Genomic DNA, 11,964 nt, shown 5'->3' with positions numbered 1-11,964 from the left:
GTTTCTTTAGGATAGGGAGAATTATGGCATGTTTAAAAGCTGAGGGGTATTTACCAGTAGAAACAGTATCATGCCCAAAAGAATATTCCTAAATGGGTTTCCATTGAGAAAACATTGGTGGCACCAATTTCAATAGATACATTACTCTGGATTCCGAAGGTACAACGGCGCTATACCACCAATCCAATACTGAGACACTCATTAAAAAAAATGGGACTCTATTAAATATATGGGGGAGGGGGGCCTTATGCCTGGCCATAGCCCAGTAAGTTTTATAATTGGGAACCTGTTGTTTCCTCCTGGTCTGGGGGAACCGAGGCATTTTTCTTGGCAAGTAGAAAAGGACTTATATAGAATTTGTCATTTTATTAATATGGCAGGGATTTTATCTTTTAGTGGGATTCGAGAAAAATATGAAGCTCCACCGAAGGAACTCTTTAGGTATCTTCAGATCAGGCATTTTTTACAAACTAGGCTGAGATTAACTGTTGGAATTAATAATATGACGTTGTTTGAGAAACTGTGTGTAGAGAATGTAAAGGTAAAAGGCGTTTTAACAGCTTTGTAAAATACTTTAGTTCAGACAAGTATGGCCATGCCATCCTATATACCCATATCTGCCTCCCATTTAGGTATGTCACTGCAACAGGAAGACTGGAATTAGATATGGTCTGCAGTGGCCTATAGTGTCTCTATCCAAATTGGTGGGAGTGTCCTAAAACAAGAAAACTTTGGACGAGGATATATCAAATAGCTTATACTTTGATGGGACGCGCATTTCCTAAAAAAAATGGCAGAGGCACATTTGTGTTTGAAACCATCGTTTTGTACTAATGTTCAATTTAAATTGATAACATATCTGTTCACTTCAGCTAAAATGGTTTTGGCCAAAGCATGGTGGTCTAAAACCCCCATGTGCAACAAGTTAAAAATAAAATGTCCTGGTTTTTGGTGAACGAAAAGATGAGAGTGATATTGACTGCCTAGGTTCCTAAATTTCAAAAAATATGGTCACCATGGATTGAGCATTATATGAATAACGGCTGGGATCGCTCAATATTGACCATATAGTCACATTATTAATTATGTAGTCTGCAATATATGTTCCCTTTTCATACGTGGGAGTGTTAGTCGGCCTGCCCCTGTCCTCCATCCTTTCTTGGTCTTTGTGTTTTAGTGGATGTCGATATTGTATGTAATATGTTAAGAGTATTTGGGTATATATGTCACACTTAACTGAGTGGTAAAGATAAAGTAGGAAAAGTAAATTATAATTAAATGAAGTAAAAATGCACAGTGTTATTAGTAGAAGAGTTGATTAAGAAAGGTGAACCCCTATTTTATTGTTAAGATTAATGGAGTAATGGAGATTAAAACAATAGGGAATGAACAATGGTCAATAGATGAAGTATGGAAGGCTACTTCCTCTCACCCTATATATCACAGGGGGATATTATATAAAATACACAATTTTAAATAAGATTTGGATAATTTTGTCACTGAAGAATATATGAGGGGGGTGGGAAGGGGGAAGCAGTCTAATATAAAAATGAAATATTTAGGAGAATTATACTGTGTATTGAGATAATATTCTTAATAAAAGATAGAGATAGAGAACTGAGAAATACTAAAGGTTGGGATAGACATAAATAATCAAACTTGAAGATTGTGTTGTATAGAGATTATATTGTTTAAATATGATTTGTTGGAAACTGAATATTGAAATATTGAATGACATTTTGTGCTGGCTTGTTTATTTGTATGATTAAAATGAAAATTAATAAAGAAATTAAAACAGAATTGTGGCGTGTTCACAGCACCAGAACAACATAGCTTTTAGGTATAAGACTGAATATCTAAAAACAGCTTCATGTATGTATTGAAACCTATAGACCATCTGAGCTATAGTTGAAAGCCTTTTTTTTCTGCATGACAGATACATTTTAAAATATATGTATTCAACAAAAGACATCAAAATGTAAGTAGGGTTAGTTCTTACCAGCTCTGTATTTTGGACGACAAGTAACATGTAGTTCAGATATTTCCAAAGTACAGTTTTCAGTGACAAGGGCTGACCATGGGATTGTAACAGAGATACTGCCAATGAATCCATCGATAATCTCAAGTGGTGCCCCTGTAGAGTCCAGGAGGTCATTCACTGCCTGATTGAGGACATGGAGAGAAAAGTGAATTATGAGAGCAGGAGAAGAAGCAGTAATGATTAATAGTGTATGACAGACAGCAGAAGAGAAAATAGAGCAGGAGGTATGTAACACAAAACAGCAGAAACCTAAAAACACTGGCACAGGTCAATAAAAAAAGGTTATGTGAAGTCAAACACCACAGTTAGACCTGTAATTAAAGTGCACATAATGTTAGGGATACATAAACAATCTCATCTTAATGATACGTAACAAATTCCTAGCTTTCCATTTACTCACTAGAAAAATGTGTGTAGTCTATCTACCTACAACATTGGAATTTAGGAAGTGGTTGACCATATGTTAAAGTACATTAAAACAATTCTATTGCACATAGTCATATAGATATTAGTAAAAATGTATAGAATATACTATGTAAAAAATTATAAGTGAAACATACTAGATTTATTGTTTCTAATGTTGGTAGTATAGAGAGTAAGCATTTATTCTTGTTTTGATTTTATTAGGGAGGACCAAAAATGTGAGTTTGTCCTGGGCTGATAACCAAGTCAGATGAAGGGAGTGGGCAGACTGTCTGATATTGTGTACAATACAGCTGACTGCATGTTTAGTTTTCTACAAAATGTTATTTGTCTTCAGATTGTCTTGATGAAGTAATGTATTGTGCTCAGAGCAACACAGTCAGCAAACCCTTCTATTTATTAGAATGTGTAATGTCGGCATAGAAAAACTATTTTTGCAGGTAAAGTTGATATTTAAACAGTAAGCTAATTTAATAACCAAACCAAATCCATTGGACAGTTACACAAACATTTTTTAGCTGTAGCTTATAGGGGAAAACTGACAAGTTTAATACACAGCACATTCTGTCCTCCAAAGAGTGGATTTGGAGTGACAGCTGAGGATTTCCTGGACATCACTCAAACTTTTCAGGAGCAAGTGAGGTAATTTACCAAGAAGTCCCCAGGACACCAGGCAAGTTACTACACTGGTGTAATTACAGACATACTCTGCTACAAACAGGAAGGGTTGTGCAAGCTACAATGTTGAAGTGAGAAAAGAAAGTACAAATTCTGTTGCTATAAAAGATAAATAATAAAAAAAAAACATGTTTCTGAACCAGTGGCTTGAAGAAAACTTGTCAGTTGCCTGGATGCCAAACTGACACTTCCTATGCGACTTCTGACTTTTCTCTGACTTTCCTATATGCTTGTTACTTGTGCCAGGTCAGACACTCAGAAGGTTTTGACCAGTGGATCAGTAGAAGGTTCTGCCAGATTCTAGATTTTTTGGGAAAGTTATTATTTCACAGTTTTTTTTGTTTTTTTATTTCTTCAAAAACTATATAGCTGGGTGGGAAGAAGCTTTAGGTGGGTGGTGGCGCCTGTAATGTGATCCAAATTTACAACCCCCCCCCCCAAAAAAAAAAAAAAAAAAACTATAACAATTGGGTGGTTACTGAAAAGTGCTGGGGAGAACACTGCATAGGTCTACAGCAGCCCTGCTGCAATTTTTTTTCAGCCGGGTGGTAAAAAAGTGGGCGGAGCTAGACACAGCAAATTTGGAGCTTCTAGGTATTTATGCCATAGGTATCCAGTAACCCCTGCTATTGTGTCAGTGTTCTACCTACCCCCTATACTCTCTAATGCCTGGTTTGTTAGAATGTACAATTTTTTCCATTTTTTTGTATTATACTCCAACAGTCCAGTGCTGTGTATTTTATTACCTAGAGTTCCATGTTTTAATAGTGTAATACCTTGTAGTAGTGTAATATTGTGATCAACGTGGCTTAACAAATTGGGCTTAGTTCAAATTGGCAGTAAAAAATGCCCCTCCTGAGTGACTACTTCTTGGCAACTGCTGGGTACCTGGGATTGGTAACAGGCGGTAAATTCTGGGCACCTGGGATTGGTAACCGGTGACAACTGCTGGGCACCTGGGATTGGTAACCGGTGACAACTGCTGGGCACCTGGGATTGGTAACCGGTGACAACTGCTGGGCACCTGGGATTGGTAACCGGTGACAACTGCTGGGCACCTGGGATTGGTAACAGGTGGTAAGTGCTGGGCTTTCCAGGCCTAGCAGTTTTTCAAGCAGCATTTGGTTCCTGGCGAGAGTAATGTGAGGGGTAAACCCAGGAAATGCAACCTTACTGCCAATGTAAATTCATCCTAACTTCAAATGTCACCTCTTAGCACTATACCAAGGTAACACAAAGAGCATCATGCATGTGATCGCAGATCAGGGTAGGACAGACAACAGACAGGGTAGGACAAAAACGTCCTGTGAAATGTATCCACCCGCAGTATGATCGCTGTGTATGTAAAGTTTGCATGTCATGTTCTGCAGCCTAACAACTAACAACTGTGTACCCTAAAAATTTTAGGTTACACAGGGGACTCTCATGGCTACTAATAACCAACATTTCTTTTTTTAATTTCAAGAATTTCAAAATATGGGGATCATGAGTTTAAAAACTTGTGGGAATTGAAAAATTTGTGTTGCTGTTTTGTAAGAAAGTGCACCTAGGAGCCCAAAATGGAAAATGCAAATTAAGGACCCCCGGGGCCACTTACATAGTAAGAAGCATTGGGGTGGCCCCCCTAAATATTTTACCTACCTTTCAACAAACTATAACTGTAATATTATGCTGCCCTTTCTGCTTCTGTTCTTTGAATCCCAATTTATCTGAAATAGGGAGGTGCAGGAAACTGAAAATGCAGATGCAAGTGGGGGAACAGATGTATAAACCCCTAAAATTTAATTACCATGGAATCATTAGAGCATAAAAATCTCTGCCCTTCAAAGTGTCTGCTTCCCTACCTTGAACCCTAATTTCTCTGGAACAGAGAGGTGCAGGTAAAAAGAATTAAAGGGGCAAGTGGGGGACATTTGTGGCTAATACCCCCAAACTTTCATCTCCATGGCATCAATATCTAAAGTCTGCCCATCAAAACACGCTGCCCTGTTACCTATGACTTACCCTACCAGTACCTAAACCCCAATTTCGTTTTGATGGGCAGAGTTTTTTTTTTGTTCTAATGATGCCATTGTGATAAAACTTTACGGGGTGTTATCCACAGATGTTCCCCACACATTTTTAGTTTCCTACACCTCCCCATTCCAGAGAAATTGGGTTTCCAGTGTTAGAAATGGGCAGTAATGTGTAACAGAGCGGTGCATTTGTCATAGTAATGAATATTTAGTGTGGGGGGAATGGGGGAATATAGAAAATTGTCCCCGCCCCCCGCACCTACATTTTCGGCTTTGTACACCTCACCATTCTAGGGAAATTGGGGTTCAAAGAAAAGAAGTAGACGGGGTAACATAGTATGACAGTTTTAGATTTGTGAGAGATACCGTGTTTCCCCGAAAATAAGACCTACCCCGAAAGTAAGACCTAGCACTATTTTGTAAACCTGCCCTAATATAAGACCTACCCCCAAAATAAGACCTAGGAGAAAAAGAAAATAAAAGCATACATACCGGTAAAGTAAAAAAGTACTCACCGAGACAGCTCCAGATATCTGATCCTGCGTGTGTGTCCTTTATGCTGGCTGCAGCGTGTGTCTTTGATGCTGGCTGCAGCCTGTGTGTCTTTGATGCTGGCTGCAGCCTGTGTGTCTTTGATGCTGGCTGCAGCCTGTGTGTCTTTGATGGAACATGAGTGATCATGAGTGACTTTCAACAATAAATGTGTACTGTAGTCTTCTTCATGGAAAAATAAGACATCCCCTGAAAATAAGACCTAGTGTGTTTTTGGGAGCCAAAAAAAAATATAAGACAGTGTCCTATTTTCGGGGAAACACGGTAAGTATAAATTTAGGGGCCCTTCCCCAATGCTCCTTTCTATGAAATTTGTAAATGCTTGGGTGCTGAAATTGTGAATGGTGCTAACTATAAGTGTTCCCTGTACACCCTGAAAATTACAAGTCATTATGAAATACAGTTTAGGGCATATGACGATTAATACACAAAGAGCTGTAAGGCTGAGGAATGTGACATGCTGCATTTACACACACTGCTCTGGTGACGTCATTACACACGGCCACTGGGCGCAGACATTGTTTGCACTATGTTACTTTTTTTTTCCAAAAGGCTTGGCACAGCTATGAGAGGGGGAGGGACAGTCTGTAATCTCTTTATAGCTGTGCTGTGCTCTCCTCACTCCGCCCCGCTCTAATCAGCTCTTATCAGCGGAGAATGGAGCGGGCAGAGCGGCCTCACCGGTGTCTGATCAGAGCTGCTAAAAATGTGCCGGGCGGAATAAGCACAGCAGGTGGGCGCCCCTCCCACCAAAAACGGCCTGGGGAGAACTATGCGCATGTAACGTTATGTTACACATTGTGTCTACGGCTTATGTACTGTCAAATAGGTAGCATAGCAGCTTTAACAAATCATAGGTAGAAACTAGAAGTTAGGCTTTCATTTTATTTCTGGCTAATTTTACAGATTGGTAAGCCTATCTGTAGCTAAGTCACCCAACAATGAAAATGAAAGCCGATAAAATACAACTTAGGTGTAAAGTAAACATGATATTTGAAAAACAGATACACTAATAAAGATTCGTTGCCAGGAATCGATTCTACCTATCGATATGGGGAAAGAAAGGACCTTGGGCTGTGAAAAAACTAGTTTAGTGCCATGAGGTCAAGATGTCTCTTGACAGCTGTTTCTATGACAGATTAACAGAGGTCCCCTATTCTATAATGGTGTGTTCCTCCAGACATCTGCCCCCACAGATGTCCAGAGCAGCCTTTCTTTACTTTTTAATGGGGGAGTCCTAAAAATAACTTTCCGGTTATTTTACTATATACACAGCTCACAGTACTTTAGTGTGGTGGGCAGTGGGAAGAATCCCCCTTACATTGCTGACCACTGGGAAGAATGTCACCCTTACAGATAGCCAAAAAAGATCATTGGTGTCAGTTAAAATGGCCTTACAGGCACCCATTATTCATTACTCAAGGAACACTTAACAAAGTCTTGAAGAATCCTGGTTGAGAAATAATGTTCTGTAGCAACCACATGTCACAGCAAAACTGATAATGGAGAGCAGTATCAAGGTGACAAGTGTCAATGAATAACTTGAACCTTTCTCAAGTTGTAAATAAATATGCATCTTGATTTTCTGTAAGGGTCACTTGAAATACCTTTTAAATCCAAAAACAGAAAAGTGGTTTGCCGTTTAACACCAGGACAATTATTACGTTTACAGTAAAACAAAAGTAAAACAATTTAAATGGTGCCTATAAGGCTTAGTCCACACGGACTGTGCCCAGCGTTTACCCCTAGTGATTAAATGCCCATGTTTGAAATTCCTATTCATTCCAATAGCCAGTCCACACCAGAACATTTTCCTGATGGGCTGTAAAGAAAACACATCCTGCAGCGTTGAGAAAGAACAAAAACACCCCAAAACACCTTCCAAATGATTCAAACACCCTGTTAACATGAATGGGCATTTTTGGGGCATTTAGGGGGCATTGTCCCTTTTTCTAATGCTTTTTTGACACATATATCAGATTAAAAACTTATTTTTAAATGCCTACAGACTCACACAAAAGATTTATGGACATTCATAAAAAAATGTTTAAAATAAAGTCAGTGTAGATTTAGCCTACAGAAGATGGTTTAAGAAAAGAATCATCCCAGCGTATAGTAACAAGGAACGATTAGCAGTAATCCCTGGATAATTAGACCATTATCAGAGATCACACCTTTTGTTGTTTTGTATAATATAACAAGGCAGTATGATTACCCAGATGTCCAGGTGTATGTCCCTCAGTTGTCCACTTCCATTGTAAAGGTCCAAACTCAGCTGCTCCAAGCTCAGCCTCTCCTCCAGGTAGTGGCCCAGGTAATGCTGCAGGAGATAGCGGCAGGCCCGCGTCTTGATGGAGCTGGACCATGGAAAAAGCCAGCAAGACATTCTGGGAATAGAACTGGGGTAAGGGACAGGGTGGGAGAGATTAGGGGAAGAAGCTACTCTCACCTCATAACCTAGTATATGGTGTGGGAGGGCTATGTGTCACCCACCTCACCTGACAACCTACCCCCTCAAATATGTGTGTAACCTGGGGAGAAGGTAAAAGCAGACAGAACTATAATACTAGCAATTGTATATGTTCGGCAGGTACAGCAGGAAGTGGGGTAACTTCTCAGTCAGCTGAAGCAATTTTAGATCACCAGGGGCCAATTTGCGTGAGCAGCCAGCTGTCTCTCCTACAAGGCCCCGTAGAAATAGAAGTCACCCGGTCCTCTCAGGGTCGCCTTTCTTCTTGTGACTGAACTGCTCTCATGTAGCTATTAGCAGCCTTTATCGCAGGTCAGATGCTCTGTGTGTCCCTAATGAAGTCTCTATGTCCCATGGAAGCTCTAACTACAGCGAGACCTCACAAGCTTCGGGCTTTCCTGCGCTTTACAGGGGTCACTAAATTCCAGCCCTGACACTCTGCAACGCCCGGTTCCGGGTCATTATGTGTTTTGCTTCTCTAGAGAGCACCGCCCCGTCGTGCTGCGCGTGATGACGGAGTGCCCCTCAGCCAATCATATGCGGTAAACAAATCGTCATGAAGGAGGCGGGAACCAGAGGGGGGCGGCCATGTTGGTACACATGCAATAACAATGTTTGTGAGCCCCTCTTGTGTTATGTCTGTTGATATATCAGATAAATATCTGTACGGGAAGGAACGTGCATGCTGATATCATTCCAAAAGTGCTAGCAAGTTATTTTTTCAGGCATGTATATTTTTTTTAGAAATCGCCCCAGGTCAGGTATAAAGAGAGTCAGTGACCAATCTTTGTGTCAGTGCAGCGATTTAGAATGTATTGAATCTATTGGATTATCATGGCAGCCAGGGAACGAGTATTTTCAGAAGGTGATGTTAGAAGTTGAACTTCAGGCAAGCAAGTAAATACACAGATAAATCGACAGGTAAATACACGGTTTTTCCTGTCTTCGTGGACACAATCTTCTGGCACGTTGAGTGGCCAGACTGGGATGAAGTCCGGCACAGGCACGTAGAAGTTTATTAATTCCCAGTATGCTCACGGAAAGCTAGGATTGCCGGTTATCATGGCAGACAAAGCTGAGCAGCACATATCAGTTTTTTCAACAAGAGAGATTTTTGCTGAAGGGTCATCGCCCGTCCCTTGCTGGAATAATGATCTGCCTGTTTGTTGAACTTTACCATCACCTTTAAAGGTGTTCTCACGTTAAAGAAAAATGATTTATTCGTAGCTGGAAGTACTATGTAGGTTATTTCACTTCCCTGGGAAAATGGAGTGACAACAAAGTCATGGGGAAAAGTCTAAGTAGCTGGGGAGTCCAGCATGGTCAAAAGATGAACTATCATACTAGTTTTGTCAAATCACATAATGATGCGGGTGGAGGATGAGATATTTAATTCGTTGAAGGAAAATATCACCAGTTGGATGTAGATCATTGATAGCTGCCTTTATCTGTGGGCTAACAAACATATTAGAAATGTTTGTATTTAAATGTTAACTTCATTTTGTAAGTTGTGGTACATTATGGCAAAAATATATTTTGTTTCTATATATATGAAGAAATACTTCTTTTCTATTTATCCCAATTATTCTAAGTTGTCATCATCCCCTTTGGTTAAAAAAGTACCAAAGAGCCAAAAGTAAAGAATAGGAATAACAACTAGAAAACAGTTTTATAAAACAATATTTTTTTTTTTTGAGAAAATTACTGTTATAGAAAAAAATATACTGAAGATAGAAAAAAAAGATAAGTAGATATTAGACAAAGCCAAGAAAAAACAGTCTGGTGAAGACAAGAGAACAATGGAGGAAGAAGAGAGTATTGTAAAGCAGAACTAAACTCATTGGCCCTGATTTATTAAAGCTCTCCAAGGTTGGAGAAGATACACTTTATCAGTGAAGCTGGGTGATCCAGCAAACCTGGAATGGTTTTCTTCAAAGTCATTTGTTAGCAAATGTTTTCAGTCCTGGTCTGGATCAATTTCAGGTTTGCTGGATCACCCAGCTTCGCTGATGAAAGTGTATCCTCTCAAGCCTTGGAGAGCCTAAATAAATCAAGCCCATTGGTGGGTAGGGAGCTTCTGCCATAATCAGCAGGTATGCACAGCAGAAACAAAAAGCCACCAGGAGCCTGGGGGTTAGTTCTATGACAAAAGAGGCATTGCTTGTTTCTTTTGTCAAACCTTATCACCTCCTGGTGTTTTTTTGTTCTCTGCTTAGGCCCCCTTTAAATGAAAGGATAAAAAGGTAATGATCATGAGTTATGTGGTGTTATTTAAAATAGTTTCACACAAATAAGAGATAAAAAGTTAACCTGCTTCTGGAAAAGCAAAATTTATTTTTACTAAGTTTACCACCTTAGTTTGCTGTTATGTCAAAAAGAAAAAGAAGGCTGTGAAGATACAAGAGATTTTTTTTTTGTAAATGGTGTAAATGGTAAAGAGCTCTGTAGCAAATGTATTGCAAGCATTTATTTATAAAGGAGTATGCAGAAACTTGAAAACAAGTAGCAGTAACAGTCTGTTGCTGATCCTGGATGCTTAGTAGGTATATAGGGGCAATAAACACTGCAGTAGAGACATTTAAAATAATTACCCCATGCACAATTCTGGCTTATAAATACCCCAATTGGTTTTCATGGCAGTGTTTTTAAATGCCTGTAAAGAAGATCTTCCCCTATTTATTTTATTAGAAATGTTTATAAAATAATTATAAACGCCCCCATTGATTTCAAATGAAGGCTTTATTTGTAAAATAGGGAATCCTACATCCTACAACATCCTTTGTGGGAATTTTCCAGATCAATGTGTTTTAATGGCAGTAATTGATTCCAACCAGGGAATATTTGATGGAATGTCATATTCCCTGTTTTGCCAATAGAGCCGTAAGTGTTAAAAAAAAATGAAAAGCTGCGAAGTGCATTTTCTTAAATTGCAATAGTGGAATTTGAGATACAATTGTTAAACTAATATAGCACCATACCCTTGTTGTATATCATTATGCAGAGTGTTAATGCCTATGCTTTGTTTTTGCAAGGAATACCAAAGGCCACAGTTTGGACAGTGCTGGACTGACTTAACTAGGATTGCAAAGAGATTTGTTGATTTACATTAGCCATGATGCTATACCTTTGATTTCAAGGACTTTTATTTTGTTGAAATACCCTTGCAAGTTTTTTTTTTTTTGCCCGTTTTGTTTTTGCTTTTTTGGACATAATAAATATGAACCCAAAAGAGACACTGTTGCCTGGAGTTACCTCATTGCCAGCCTGCCACTTGAAGTTAATCGTCACATTGTGCATTGCAAGTGAATTATGCACTCTGAAAGTTTAAAAACAATGGGCCTCATTTATTAATGTTCTCTAAAATTGAAGAAGAGACACTTTCATATGTGAACCTGGGATATCCAGCAAACCTGGAATAGATTTTTTTTTTATAATTTTATTTTTATTTAGTGAACAGTCATACATACTGGTTTTGATCATTAAAACATACAAATCACCAACATTGTTCTTGTCTTCCGCATCACAAACTTATTATTAAGAAATAAAACAATGACTGAACACAGGCAATTTTCAAATAGAAAAGAGAAATAGAAATCAAAATAGAGGAAGAGGGGGAGGGAGAGGAGGGGCAGGGGCACGGCATTGCAGGCCAGATTGAATAAAGGCCAAATTTAACACAGTAGGGAACACAGCAATAATTCAATGATATCCTCTGTATTCAAAACAGATCATCGGCATTATCAGCCTCACTGTAGACTGAGAGGTATGCTTGAGTAGTGGTATAC

General features: G+C 39.1%; 1 protein-coding gene and 1 long non-coding RNA gene across 5 annotated transcripts in view; one reads left to right on the top strand and one right to left on the bottom strand.

The window, feature by feature from the left end:
* The window catches only part of ATG2A (autophagy related 2A), an 87,197-nt gene extending 78,544 nt beyond the window's left edge, over window positions 1-8,653 (bottom strand). The window contains exons 1-2 of one of the 4 annotated variants that reach the window (XM_072421379.1): window positions 7,925-8,653; window positions 2,000-2,162 (exon numbers count right to left, since the gene is read on the bottom strand). In XM_072421379.1, coding sequence (XP_072277480.1) covers window positions 2,000-2,162; window positions 7,925-8,095 — 334 coding nt within the window. In that variant the 5' untranslated portion in view covers window positions 8,096-8,653. Of the gene's footprint in view, window positions 1-1,999; window positions 2,163-5,672; window positions 5,794-7,924 lie in introns of those variants that run through there. The other 3 variants (XM_072421377.1, XM_072421378.1, XM_072421380.1) reach the window with 3 other exon arrangements.
* A 91-nt stretch (window positions 8,654-8,744) lies between these two features.
* On the top strand, window positions 8,745-11,679 carry LOC140337627 (uncharacterized). The gene is made up of 2 exons (XR_011922107.1): window positions 8,745-9,100; window positions 11,212-11,679. It is a non-coding gene; the product is annotated as an uncharacterized lncRNA (long non-coding RNA).
* Window positions 11,680-11,964: the final 285 nt, after the last annotated feature.

Source organism: Pyxicephalus adspersus, chromosome 9 (assembly GCF_032062135.1).
Source record: "Pyxicephalus adspersus chromosome 9, UCB_Pads_2.0, whole genome shotgun sequence".
Classification (NCBI taxonomy): Eukaryota; Metazoa; Chordata; class Amphibia; order Anura; family Pyxicephalidae; genus Pyxicephalus; species Pyxicephalus adspersus.
This window is presented reverse-complemented; position numbering and strand designations above follow the sequence as displayed.